Below are 14,834 nucleotides of genomic sequence, written 5' to 3'. Positions count from 1 at the left end.
GCTATACTATGACTTTTTTTTTATGGTTTTGGACGACATGCTATACTGTGACTTTTTTTCGTGATTTACGACAACATACTATACTATGACTTTTTTTCATGATTTTAGACGACACACTATACTTTGACTTTTTTTCATGATTTTGGACGACATACTATACTATGACTTTTTTTCATGATTTACGACGACATGCTATACTATGACTTTTTTTCCATGACTTTGGACTACAAGCAATACTATGACCTTTTTTTCATGATTTTGGATGACATGCTATACTATGACTTTTTTTCATGATTTACGACGACATGCTATACTATGACTTTTTTTCCATGACTTTGGACTACAAGCAATACTATGACTTTTTTTTATGGTTTTGGACCACATACTATACTATGACTTTTTTCCATGATTTTAGACGACATACTATACTATGACTTTTTTCCATGATTTTAGACGACATGCTATACTATGACTTTTTTTTCGTGATTTTGGACGACATACTATACTATGACCTTTTTTTCATGATTTACGACGACATACTATACTATGACTTTTTTCAATGATTTTGGACGACATACTATACTATGACCTTTTTTTCATGATTTTAGACGACATACTATACTATGACTTTTTTCAATGATTTTGGACGACATAATATACTATGACTTTTTTTCACGATTTTGGACGACACACTATACTATGACTTTTTTTCATGATTTACGACGACATACTTTACTATGACTTTTTTCATGATTTTCGACGACATACTTTACTATGACTTTTTTCATGATTTTGGACGACCTACAATACTATGACTTTTTTTCCATGACTTTGGACTACAAGCTATACTATGACTTTTTTTTTATGGTTTTGGACAACATGTTATACTTTGACTTTTTTTCATGATTTTGGATGACATGCTATAGTATGACTTTTTTTCATGATTTTGAACGACATGCTATAGTATGACTTTTTTTTCATGATTTTGGACGACATACTATACTATGACTTTTTTTCACGATTTACGACGACATACTATACTATGACTTTTTTCATGATTTTGGACGACATACAATACTATGACTTTTTTTTTAGGGTTTTAGACGACATACTATACTATGACTTTTTTTTATGGTTTTGGACAACATACTATTAATTTATTATGCTGATCTGTTCTGTACGACATCTATTGCACTTCTGTCCGTCCTGGAAGAGGGATCCCTCCTCAGTTGCTCTTCCTGAGGTTTCTACTGTTTTTTTTTTTTCCCATTAAAGGGTTTTTTTTGGGGAGTTTTTCCTTATCCACTGCGAGGGTCATAAGGACAGAGGGATGTCGCATGCTGTAAAGCCCTGTGAGGCAAACTGTGATTTGTGATATTGGGCTTTATAAATAAAATTGATTGATTGATTGACTATGCTATGACTTTTTTTCATATTTCAGACGACATTCTATACTATGACTTTTTTTATGGTTTTGGACTACAAGCTATACTATGACTTTTTTATGGTTTTGGACGACATGCTATACTATGACTTTTTTCAATGATTTTGGACGACATGCTATACTATGACTTTTTTCAATGATTTTGGACGACATGCTATACTATGACGTTTTTTCATGGTTTTGGACGACATGCTATACTATGACTTTTTTATGGTTTTGGACGACATACTATACTATGACTTTTTTCATGATTTTGGACGACATACTATACTATGACTTTTTTTTTAGGGTTTTAGACGACATACTATACTATGACTTTTTTTTATGGTTTTGGACAACATACNTGCTATACTATGACTTTTTTCAATGATTTTGGACGACATGCTATACTATGACTTTTTTTCATGATTGTGGACGACATACTATACCATGACTGTTTTTCATGATTTATGACGACATACTATACTATGACTTTTTTTCATGATTGTGGACGACATACTATACTATGACTTTTTTTCATGATTTATGACGACATACTATACTATGACTTTTTTCCGTGATTTACGACGACATACTATAGTATGACTTTTTTTCATGATTTTGGACGACATACTATACTATGACTTTTTTTCATGATTTTGGACGACATACTATACTATGACCTTTTTTTTATGATTTTAGACGACATGTTATATAATGACTTTTTTCCATGATTTTAGACGACATGTTATATAATGACTTTTTTCCATGATTTTAGATGACATACTATACTATTACTTTTTTCCATGATTTTGGACGCCATGCTATACTATGACTTTTTTTTTTAAATGATTTTGGACGACATGCTATACTATGACTTTTCTTTTATGATTTTGGACGACATACTATTCTTTGAGTTTTTTTCAGGATTTTGGACGACATGCTATACAAAGACTTTTTTTTTTCCATGACTTTGGGCGACATGCTATACTATGACTTTTTTCCATCATTTTGGACAACATGGTATACTATGACTTTTTTCAATGATTTTGTACGACATGCTATACTATGACTGTTTTTCATGATTTTGGACGACATACTATACTATGACATTTTTATGACATACTATACTCTAATCATTTTTATGACAGACTTCACTATGATTGTTTTTATGATATGTTTATAACATACTATACCTATGACCATTTTTGACATTTTCATGGCATACTATACTATGAGTATTTTATGATATTTTTATGACATACCATACTGTGATTAAAAAAAAACTCTTGTGCAGACAGTTTGCGTCTATGAAAATGTTTAATATTTCAGCCCTGTAGTGTCTGACATCATGATCAGAGTGTCCTTCTTTTTTTCTCAGCCCATCACCTCTGGAGGGATCAGCTACCAGGACCACCCCTGGCACTCTGAGTGTTTTGTGTGCCACACCTGCCGTAAAGCTCTGGCGGGAGCTCGCTTCACTTCTCATGAGAACAACGTTTACTGTGTGGATTGCTTCAAGACTGATGTGGCCAAGAAGTGCCATGGATGCAAGAACCCAATCACAGGTCAGGGCAGCACAAAACAGATGCTGATAAGACTTCTGTTGCAAACACTTACCAGGATTTTCTTGAACATATGCAGACTGCATGGTGGGATTAAGGGAAAATCATTTTGTAGTTTCAGACATCATTAACTGTCTTGCACTGACTGACATTCTGTCGTTGTCTCCACAGGGTTTGGCCATGGCACCAATGTGGTGAACTATGAGGGATTCTCCTGGCATGAGTATTGCTTCAACTGCAAGAAGTGCAGCCTCTCGCTGGCCAACAAGCGCTTTGTCATCAGTGGAGATCACATCTACTGCCCCGACTGCGCTAAGAAAGTGTGAACTGCACAATCAGCTGTGCAGATAGTTGCTGTTTAAAGTGGAATTGCACCAAAACTGACTTTTACTGTTGATTTGTATGAGAATGCACATTTTTGGAGTGAATTTCAACCCTCAAAATAACAGAAATGTTATTGTGTTTGAAAAAATGTCAGAATTGTCAATTTTGGTGAAGCTCCTCTTTAAGGTTGACAGAGCAGAGGTTATATCAACTAAACATGCACTAGCTTGAGTCATTTATCTACATATGCATTAGTGGAACTTATTTCAAGTGTTGGATACTAACATGGCAAGCAGGATTTCTTTTTTGGGATTGCAATGTGCACTATTAGTCTAATCTAATCCAGGATTCTGTGATGCTTTATAAAACAAAAGCCTTTTCAGTGCCTTACTGGAATCTTTCAGAGAGAATTATGTGCTTTTTACATGCATACAGCTGCTCATACATACTGGCTTTGATTAATAATCTGTTACATTCATGTTTGAACGGATTATCAGAATTTAAAAAAAAAAAAAACTGTTCAGAGTGAATTTAAAGTTAGATTGTTGAGAGTGACGCTGAAATATTAACTGCTCGTGTATTCAAGACTTTGAGTGACGCTAAATATAAAAAGAATAGAAGGAGAAAGTGATGTAAAGTCTGTTTTCTCTCCGCAGCAACAAATTAAAAACATGGCAAAGGAGTGTTTTTGCAAGACTTTATTTGTTTTAACAGTTTGTATCATCTCAGTACACTTTAGATATATTTACAGTACAAATCTTACTTGTGGACAGGGCTTTGTTAGGTTCGTAAATCTTCCAGAGAAATATTCATATTCACAAAGTTGCCCTGGTTGGGTAGACTGATTGTCGAGGCCGAGGTAAGGACAAGCTTTCTTAGTTAACTGTGATACAATAAAAATACTAAATCTCAATCTAAGGCACCGTTTCTATCCTATTGTTAAAGACAACTTTGTGGACTCAGAGCAGTCAGCTCTACTCGAGCCCTCAAAGATGCAGCAGGACCTGGAATAGATACAGTATCTGTTCAAGCAGCAGCTACAACAGCCTCCCCAACATGTGCTACTCATGAGTGGAAAGAGGAGTAGGAAAGGTTTGGGTTATGTATGAGACTTCTAGAACATCTGGGAAGGAACAAATTACTTTCCACCAGAATATCACACAACTCTCCTACGAGTCTGTACAGTAAAGCTCCTTCTGTTCCCAGTAACCATTCTCTAAACATAGCGAGTAATTTGTGACAGTGCAAAGAGTCTCATGTTTTCTAGATGAATAATGGATGAAAGCCAAAAAGCTCAGAGACACAGTAAATAATGGAGGACGGTTTATGGAGTCTGTTACATTCTTTAAGCTTATTAATCAAAGCTAAGATCTAAAGCCCCTAGTCTTTATGTACAAAGAGATTTTTAGTTAGCCAGCAGAGAGAACAAGGCAAAAATCAAGGTCCCCAAACCTCATGCTTGGACTGTCCAAGCATCGGGAATTTCAAGATTTCAATACAGTTCATGAAAAATCCAAAAGAGAAAGAAAAGTCTGACCCATGTCATATTTTGTTTTGTGGATGTACCCTGCCTCGAAGAACAGTTAAGACCTGAGCTGATATGCCTACCAAAACTATCCGACAACATCCCCACATCGTTTCACATCATATAAAACATATGTTGATGAATTAAAAGCGTCACAAAGAGGCACAGCCTTCACTCTCATCATGGGTCAGACATGTTGCTGAGGGCTGGAACAACTCGTCATCAAAATGTGTTAAGTCTCTGTGAGGCAGTATTCAGGATCAGGGTTTGGGGATATGGGGCTGAAAGCTCTCAAACATACACACAAATACAACAGATTTTTAGAAACACATTGTGGGTCCCCACTTGTCCCCTTGTTTTTTTGCAGAGCTTGTGTGGATAAGGGCTTCATTTAAAATTTTCCAGGCTGCCCAAACGTAACCTGACTACCCCGTCGCAGGGCACGAGTCAAACAGAAACCTAACGTATAGCACAGTCACATACACAGAGACTTCAATGATCCACATCCTGACGCCACTCCGTCCTACACATGGCTTCATTTGCCTAATACTGATTATATACACAATACAATAACACTTAAATATATGTAGAAATGTATTTTCATATATAAACAAACAGCCAAATTTTATATTATAAAAATAATTGAAATGTGTTTTACTGGGATGTAGCAGCTAGTGTGTTGGGAATTTTCAATGACTGTTAATAATAATGAGAAATAAGTGTAGGTGATGAAAGAGCTGCACGGACAGAGGGATGGAGGATGGATGGAGGAGTGTGTGTGGATGTGTTGGTAAATCTCAAGTTAAAACCAGATAATTGAAAACCTGATTTTTTAGTTTCAGCCAAACATTTGAGTTCAGTTCAGTAACAAACGCAAACTGTGTTTATGTATATTTCACCCTTAAAATTGTCATTTCTTTATCAATTACTCAACTCACGTTATGTTGAACTTTTTCTCACAAGCCTCCTCTACGAAGATTTTTAAGACGAAGGAAATTCTTGCCAGACTCCATTGACAAAACCAGTAATTTTACATTATTGACCACAGGAGCTGCTGGTATATTGCTGCCTCGATCAGTTAATTTGTGTTTGTTGTGTGTGTTGTAGGACTTTGGTGAATCAAAACTCACCCGTTAATACGCCAACGTCACACAATAACACAAACTAACAAACTGATAGAGGTAGTGGTAGACCAGCAGCTCCTGTGTTCAGCGAGGTAAAATTACTGTTTCTGTCAATGGAGTCTGGCTTTGAAGAGAGAATTATTCAGTTCCCGTTGGAAAAGCATTTTCATTTGGGAAGTACCGATCATACCACTGAATAATATTGTTAAACATGGACCCCTTAGACTTCAATTCATTGAGAATTTTCTCCGCTTTGGATTTGTCAGTCACCTGAGGCATGCCAGAAAAAATATTCCTCAGATGAGGTGAGCAACTGATACACAAATGATTATTTTGTGGGTGAAGTTTTCCTTTAAGAAGCTCAGACGCAGCTATGAATGAAACTAAAGGACTTAATCTGTTAAGACACTATGTCGCAGCTATGGTTATTCAAACAGTTGTGTGGTGCAAATGCAGTTGGTGGAGATGAGACTAAAACTGGATGCAACTCAGATTCTGATGAAAATAACAATGACGTTGTTAGTAAACATAAATTCTATATACATATGTAAAATAAACAAGACCTTAACGAGCCCTAAATGAACAAACTAATGAAACTTCACTGAACATGTGATTTCACTAGTGTTGTGAATGAATCTCAACACTCTTCAGATTTAAATGTAACAGTTGGAGTGGTGCTCCTGATGCCCTCTAGTGGCCAGAGAAGGAAACACACAGTTAGAGAGTTTGGAGAGTATGGGGCTGAGAGGACAGAGCTCTGTGGAGTATGAATACAGAATCTACTCCCAAGTGTTAAGCACATGACGAACTAAACTGTGCGTGAATGAGCTTCAGCACAAGCACTTTAGCAGAGTCACACTTAAGAATTAGAAGTTGGGGGAAAATGGTAAGGCCATATTGCTGGATGCTGCGAAAAGCAGCCGGTCAAGTAAATTTAGATGAATCACATGCAAAACCTGGGATGCTATCCCCACCAACCCCCCCGACAGAACAGAAAGTATTAATGTTCCTTCCTTTAACTGACGATATTCAATTCACACAGCCGAATGTGCATGTGTCCTGGAATATTCTCATACGAGAGAAAACAAAAAGACTAAACATATGATAACAATAATTACAATAACAAAGGAGCCAAAATTAATAAATTACAACAAATGCACCCCTGACAAAGACAAACTCTTAAAAAACATCATCAAATGTGGACAATGACATAGAAAAACAAATCTGGAGAACTAAACACAAGAGGAAGAGGAAAGAGACCTGAAGCGAGTGTGTTGAAGGACTAATGAAATTTCCCTGAAGCATTACGTTTTGTTTTTCTTTAGATATATATGATTTTAATGTATTTGTTTCCTCATAATGTGGGGTGCAAATGTAGCACTTGGGGTGGTCTCTCCGCTTCACCTTGTGCTCCTCCCTCTGGAAGAGAAGGAGGAGAAAGAGGAGGAAGCTGTTTGGAACTGGTAGAGAACTTTTTTAAGGAGCTCAGCTGGACAGGAACTTTTCGAGTGCAACGGTAAGAGGCTTCTCAGCGACGGCTGCAGCATCACATCTCTACGGAGACACAGGAACATAGGGTTATATTTTAAGAAGACTGTGTCAATATTTCCAAACAGATGAATAAGTGTAAGTGACTCCTCACCTGACAGGGCTTCTATGGGCTGATTGGAGGAATGCAGGGTGACGGGGGTTCCCTTGTCCTCGAAGGCTACCCTGGTCCCATCTGAGCTCCCGTCACAGTTGATCAGGACCTGGTTACAGTCCTCGGCCTCGATGAGGGGCCGAGTCTTGGAGTGGACGTTGAGGTCAATGAGTTCCTCAAAGCTCCACTGGTTGGATTTACCGTTGAGACCTGAGACTAACCCCACCTTGGCAGAGTCATTCAGGAACTCCGAGCCCTCAACTAGGCGGCCCTTAGGGACTGGACTGAGTGGGAGAGAGGAAGTGGGAGGCTGTTAGGAACGTGCTTTGGGAGATGAAAGACAGCTTTGTCACAGAGTGAGAGGTTGAGAAGTGAGTACATGATGACGGAGAGATATCCAGCCTGAGACTTTTTCGGTTATGATCATATTCTGGATATGAGGTTTACATGGGCAGAGGGAAATTGGATTATTCATATTCCCTGTATACATGAGAAATTGTAGTAATCCGGTAACTGATTGCTGATCTTGATTGTTTGGTGCAATGTGGTAATAAAAACTGAGTCAGTCATTTTCTCGTCTTGTTGCTCCAACAAAATCAAACATGTTTAATATTACTGCGATGTTTTTAGGCTTGGCTGATGCAAATAATGAAGTTCAATGATGTGAACATTGTCAACAACCAATAGCTGCGCTCTCCCCATCACTAACAAAGAAGCAGCGAACCAGGTAGACAGTAAACGTACGCATAGATTGTAATGGATGATTTATGGTAATGCACTTTACACTTTTAAAGAGTGTCACTTGACAGAAATTAAAGAGCAACATGACATTTTAAATTTATGCTTGGGTGAAAGGCTTCAGTGGTCTCCATAGTAATAAGAGACCTGTTTTTATTTCAAGGCCCAAATGAATTTCTGTCACGCTTAGTGAAGTGTAATCAGCACGGAGAGCTGTTTAAAGTCACACAAATATTCAGCTGTATATGTTATAATTAATAAAATCAATAACTACAAACACTGTTGATTTTTTTCCATGGTTCTGACTTGAAAACTATTTTGGTTAGTAAATGTCTGCTGTCAGTCAGCCTGGTCAAGGCAATTCGACCAGCTGTTGTGCTCTCAGCTCCCAAGGATCTCTGTCCACAGAAGCAGCTGTTTCCTGCTGAATGCAGGCCAGAGTTGGTGTGGACTGAAAACTACTATCTCCATGGCAATGACAGTAACAGTGTCAGTCACACTGTGCAACAAAATATGATGATGTCTGCGACATAACAAAATTCTGCGCACCATGAAAGAGAAGTATAACTTATGGGCAGAATCAGGCTGACAATAAAGACTTTCCATCCTATCCTATAGTACTCCAGGTAGGGTATTCGGGGTTCTCATAAATGGGATAAAGGCTTATCCCAGTTTCTGAAAGTTAGATATGGTGATGACATGCTCAAATATATCAATAGATAGTCCAAAAACCTGATCATCAAAGGGTTATCAATGTCTATAAACACACTCATTGTGTTAGTCTATCTCAGCTCCGAGCCAATCTTTACTACTGAAGAAGAAAATCCTTAAAAATCAGTCACAAATGTATAGTTTTATTTTTTGAAGTCAGTTATCAGTATGTTACTTCCTAAAGCAGCTGGGGGGGGTGTGGTATTTTAACAAACAATAAACTGATGTGACAACAATGGTGCTTTTCTTGAGTTAATGTGAGGCTGCTGGTGTGAGGGAAACCAATACATTTTGACCCTTTTTTGCCTTTATACCATTTTCAGCACTAAACAATTACAATAACGTCAGCACCACTCTGAGCAGTTTCTGTGAGTTTATGATCTTTACCTTACTGCCTGAGTCTCATCTGTGCTTATGCCATTGTTATTCTCCTTGTCGTCTGTCTCTGGTTTTCCGTTCACACTGCCCAGAGGCTCATGGCGCTCTGCCATCGGTTCACCACAGGACAGATCACATCCATCTTTGTCATCCTCCATGGTGATATCATCTGTCTGGCCTACGATGTCAATAGAGAAGTAGAATTGGATCAGACAAGTCATAAGTCATGTTACACTATGTAAATTCACACAAACAAAACACTGATGTAAAGTATATGCAAACAAACTCGCAGAGGGGAAGACACACCTTCACGCTCAGTGATAAAATAACAAATTCAAAAATGCCATGATGCATGAATCTTCATGCATTCTGACAAGATGAACCTGCCATCAGAGGATGAGAACACTTACTCTGGGTTTCATAGTTTATCTGGTCCTCTCCGTCCTCTCCTTCCTCTCCATCCTCCTGTTTATCGTCATCTCCTGCTTCTCTCTACGCAGGAAGTACAAACAACATGTTGACATTAGACTCACAAGTCAGTCTTTAGATGCTTTGCTTAACTAAAGACTGATGGCTTTCTCCCTGGTTTTGTGTTTAGATGGGCGGATACAATTTCAGAGTTTAAAAAAACTCCCTACGTTGCAGAACCAATAGTAAATCTGCAGGGCGTTCCTTCGGTGGCTCGCTGAACTCTTGTGCTTGTAAACATAGTCCGACTAGAAACACGTGTAGCGGTACAAAATGGCTCAGCCGCGCTCGCAGAAAACGGCGTCAAAGTTAGTGGATGTTTGTCGCGTTTGCGGCGACACATTCTCGCCAACTAAAAGAAACAAACAATCTTTTACAAGGCCATGACTCATCCGTCCGGCCGGACTATAGAGGGAATCGCCTTGTTGTTTGTTTAGCAGCAAAGCTAACATCAGGACGTCACCTGTTAAAAGCCTCCCGTTGTCGGATACGACATGAAACTACTCCAGTTAGCTCAATCATGTTGCAACTAAGACATCCGCTGGAAAAAAAAATTTCTTCACGGATGAGTACACGTTTGATAAAACGGAGTTTAATCTCTCGGCATCCATTTTCAAGCTCTCTGTGTGTTTGTTTCCTTGCGGACGAGAAAAGGGGGAGCGCACATGTCCGAGGAGGCGTGTCCTTTTCAAAAATGCAAGAGGCGTTGCTTTGTTGCCGGCCGTTTTCGCCGGTGTGTTAAACACACTTTAGAAAGGAGTGTCCCCAGACTATCAGAAGGCGGAGATCTCTGATTGTCTGGTGGCGAGACTATGTTAACATACACCTCGGTGCACATCATGTTCTCACAGGCTGAATGAATGTGAACTCACCTTCAAGTCATTTTGGTCCCCTCTTCTGGTTCTCTTCATTATCTCTTCAATCCTCTGCAATGGAAAAATAAAGCATTTGTTTTAAATTACCTAAAATACTATGTTGCCATTGTGGTCAGGGCTCTCAGAGGAGACTCTGGTCTATCAAAACATTCTCTTCTTCATCAGTCTATGCATACCTTCTTCCTCTCCATTCGTTCCTGCTGGTTCTGCTGCATGATGCGGTCTCTCTCCTGACGGACTCTCTCTGCCTCCTCCAGGGCTCTGGCCTCAGCCTCCTCCCGTTCCTTCTGGAGCTCAGCCTGTTTCAATGCCTCCTCTTCAGCCATTCTCACCCGCTCCTCCTCTGCTAGGCGAGCCTCTTCCTCCTCTCTAATTTTCCTCTCCTCTGCAAGTATCTTCTCCTCCTCCAGGCGTTTCAGTCGAGCCTCCTCTGCTAAACGCATCTCCTCTTCCTTTCTCACCCTGGGAGAGTAAAGAAACAGCAGCAAATGGCTTGAAATAAATGCAGTTCATAGCTAAAGGTGGACATGTAGGAAATCACTTTCAACAGTATGAATACTTTTAGTCTTAGGTAAAAAAAATGCTGTTGTTCAAACTAGTGATCTTTCTCATTTGTCTTCTGCTTTGTTGATGGTACTTCACTGTCACACACAATTTAAGAGATTCACTGAAAAATTCCAAAAGTCTTACTTCTCCTCTTCCTCTCTCTGTATCCTGAGCTGCTCCTCTCTTTCCTTCTGCTCTCGCATCAGCCTGCGGTTCTCTGCCAGGATCTTGGCTGCTTCAGCGGCTGAGTTGGTGCCCGTCGAGGCTTTAGAGTCTGGCAGGTGGGAAGACAAATATAGAGAAAGCATTAAGCACTTCTTGTCACCCTGTCACCCATTTCTCAGAGTAGTGCTGACCCGAGGCCACAGCATCTGGCCCTTCACAGGATGCAGTGACTCGAGGATGAGTGATGAGAAGAGAGCAAGCCAGGATGGTGGTGGAGGAGGTTGGTTGTGACATGAGCCCTTTTTACACAGAGATCTGTAATACTTCAGCAACAAAGACCATTTATTACGCTGGCCTTGCTTTTTTACACAGATCCAAACAATGTTGGCATAATGCCACCCCAGTGTGTGATTTTAGATAGCATGGTGGCATTCTAGAAGCACAAGAAACATACACTGCTAAATATAAATGAGCGTACCAAAACCGTGCCACCAACCACAATTTTGTTGTTACATCTTTAAAATGGATACACTGGAAAATGGTCTCTGCCCAGCTGAACAGAGTAATAAATCATTACTAAGCTCTTCTGTCTTGCAGAGCATATTTGTCTCCAAGAGGTGGCAGCAGCAACAACCTCAGGTCTGTAACAGGATGTGACTCCAGCTGGAATCTAATAGGTCTCCTGTTCCACTGAGATTTATTGGAAACTGAGCTGCTGCCACGTCAGTTTGCAACACACACACACACACACACACACACACACACACACACACACACACACACACACACACACACACACACACACACACACACACACACACACACACACTTTGGTACTGTACATGATCTGTCTATTAAATCAGATGATAATACTAAACCGACTGCTCTATGAGGCAGTATTAAACCGTGATCACATGATCTTCTGCTCAAAGTCATGATGCTACTGTAAGCATCACTGATAACATAGGGAACAAAGAGCTTTTACTCATTCTGTTTCCTGTGCAATAAATATCATAATATTGTTCATATTCTCATGTCTTTTCTGCAGCTTTAATATTTTTTTTTATATTTTTTAATCAAAGCTATTTTTTGTTTTCCGCAAATTCAACAATTTATTAATGCACAGCCCCCACCTCTGCAATTTCTTTTGAATCTACAAGCTCTTGCTGTTTTATTTCCTCCTTTTAATTGCTTTTACAAGTGCAACTCTTTTGGCTGAAACATGGCAATGTCAGGTGATGCAGCAGGAGCCTTCATTGCTGCTAGTTCTCTGAAGTCAGTTTGGTGTTTCTGGACCTTTAAATAAAGTGCCACAGGCTGAAGCTAACAATAGTGACTTGCAAAAAACAATATTTTGTCTCTGAACAATTTAACAATGTCTCTGACAATTTAATCAATAATAATAATATTGCAACAAAACTTTACTCTCCTAGTAATTAAGTGGATCAGCAATAACAGTTTGCCAGATATGAGCAAATGAAAAATTAAATATAATTTGAATATTTAAAATAATACGGAATACAACTTAAATGTGATAATAGATGAAGATTGACATTTCTACTTTAGAAAATGATTAAATGGAGGATGACCAGCAGGAAGCCTTCCTGTAGGAACAAACTTTACTTGCAACAGATAAAGGGAACACCAGTTATTCATAGGTGATTATGTGGAACAAGATGTGCCTCAGTGAAATGTCAACAACAATGACTGATCTTTTTCTGGGTGTGTAAATAGGTTTGGACCTGCATGGCTACGGATTTCATTAAAATTTATGCAGTTAAGATGAGAAAGGTTTCAGCTTATCTAGCTGTGTCATTTACTTCCTGCCCTGAATATGACAGCATGTCTCGATGCACCAGTGCAAACATCCTGGTTGCCAGAATAACAATCAGCCTCTGCAAATATTGAAACTGACTATTTAAAAATCAGTCAGCTGACCACGCTGTGAGGTCTGCCTTTATATGCACCTGTTTTTAATGTTTTATACTATTGTGAAAGACCTTCTGCAGTGTTAGATATAATTGTATGAAGTACAATAAAACATTTATATTGTGGACCGCATTCTTATCACTGAGAATTTGCTCACCATCTTTGTCTTTGGTCTTGCTGGACTCAGAGGACTGTGGAGACACAGCCTGGACAGGACACAGATCCTTGGGCTTGGAGTCCCTCTTCCGCAAGATGGGAGGTCCTGTTGGAGTGAGAGCTGGTTTCTGGATAGGAGGAGGTTTAGCTGACGTAGGCTGAGGGGATGGGGGACGTTGTTTCATTGCACCCGGTGAGGGTGGGCGTGTCTTGGGACTTTGCCTGTAGAAACAAAGAACGATTGTCTCCATTTGTGTTTTATAATGAAATCAAAATAAAAGGCTACATACAAACTGTCAAATAAAAAAATTGAGAGAAATATCACTAAATCACATGAGCTGTTGGAAAATGGTTGTCGTCTTACTTGGATGCTGTTGGGGATGGGGTCCTCTTCGGGGCGGGGTTGGGTGCTGGGGATGGTGAACGGTTGCGTCCCAGGGTAGAAGATGGGGAGGGGGGACGTTGCCTTCCAGGCGATGTAAACTGCTTGTCCTTCTGTAGTTCCACAGAGATGGGAAAGAAGGTCATTCATAAAAATCACTGAACAAGGATCATGGTTAAAAACTCACAAGTTATCCTTACAAACACCTCTTCCTATTGCCATTGTTAATTCAAATATCATTGCGTATCAACAAAACTTCTAAATCATCTAGGGCTGCCCCTTGAAAGTCAGAGATTCAAATCGTTAGTCAGAGACCCCTCCGTCGACTGAGATTTCTTCAAGGCCAGCAGTCGCCTTTTTTCCCCCTTTTGCCAGTTGGTCTGCTATGCAGTATACATCTGGTGACGTTTTGGTCCCCAGATTTTGCGGCAGAGTGAGCTTTCTTGACTGATAGGCTATCTTTAATCAGTGTGGATGCTTGCATCGTTATAGTTATCATTCTTGATGTGGACAGACCTTTACACACTATGACCTGTTGGTCTGTGCCAGTTATTCCCAACAGGTTTGTGACTTCTTAAAATTAAATAGTAAAATACTTGTAATCCCTCATCACAGCTCACAGCCTTGATGTGGACATAAATATGGAGCACTTAAACCAAACAGTGACCTTTTTTTCTCAGACTGTGTCATATTAAATATTTTAGAGGCCCCTGAGGGGTGTATGTATCCAGTATTATGGAAGACTATTTTGTGTAGCAGAAACACTGCATATGTTCTTACTAAATTAATTCCATTAACCATCTTGTAATTCCTGATGTTGATCTTGGGACAGCATAAAAGGGTCTGCCTCCTGAGGTTGGCAACCACCAGTCTATTCAACCGA

At 39.4% G+C, this 14,834-nt stretch overlaps 2 protein-coding genes across 11 annotated transcripts in view; one reads left to right on the top strand and one right to left on the bottom strand.

Annotated features, from left to right (window-relative positions):
• fhl1a (four and a half LIM domains 1a) overlaps positions 1–3,994 on the top strand; it is a 22,648-nt gene extending 18,654 nt beyond the window's left edge. The window contains exons 5-6 of the mRNA XM_050042723.1: positions 2,805–2,991; positions 3,160–3,994. Coding sequence (XP_049898680.1) covers positions 2,805–2,991; positions 3,160–3,314 — 342 coding nt within the window. The 3' untranslated portion in view covers positions 3,315–3,994. The remainder of the gene's footprint in view (positions 1–2,804; positions 2,992–3,159) is intronic.
• Positions 3,993–14,834, bottom strand: part of map7d3 (MAP7 domain containing 3) — a 33,656-nt gene continuing 22,814 nt past the window's right edge. For all 10 annotated transcript variants that reach the window (XM_050042708.1, XM_050042709.1, XM_050042713.1 and 7 more), the window contains 9 exons: positions 13,934–14,064; positions 13,571–13,791; positions 11,464–11,593; positions 10,950–11,235; positions 10,771–10,824; positions 9,841–9,922; positions 9,440–9,608; positions 7,604–7,887; positions 3,993–7,515 (listed from right to left, as the gene is read on the bottom strand). In XM_050042708.1, coding sequence (XP_049898665.1) covers positions 7,508–7,515; positions 7,604–7,887; positions 9,440–9,608; positions 9,841–9,922; positions 10,771–10,824; positions 10,950–11,235; positions 11,464–11,593; positions 13,571–13,791; positions 13,934–14,064 — 1,365 coding nt within the window. In that variant the 3' untranslated portion in view covers positions 3,993–7,507. The remainder of the gene's footprint in view (positions 7,516–7,603; positions 7,888–9,439; positions 9,609–9,840; positions 9,923–10,770; positions 10,825–10,949; positions 11,236–11,463; positions 11,594–13,570; positions 13,792–13,933; positions 14,065–14,834) is intronic.

The sequence above is a fragment of the Epinephelus moara genome, chromosome 4 (assembly GCF_006386435.1).
Source record: "Epinephelus moara isolate mb chromosome 4, YSFRI_EMoa_1.0, whole genome shotgun sequence".
Taxonomy (NCBI): Eukaryota; Metazoa; Chordata; class Actinopteri; order Perciformes; family Serranidae; genus Epinephelus; species Epinephelus moara.
Note: the sequence above shows the minus strand (reverse complement) of the source record. Positions and strands in the feature narration are given on the sequence as shown.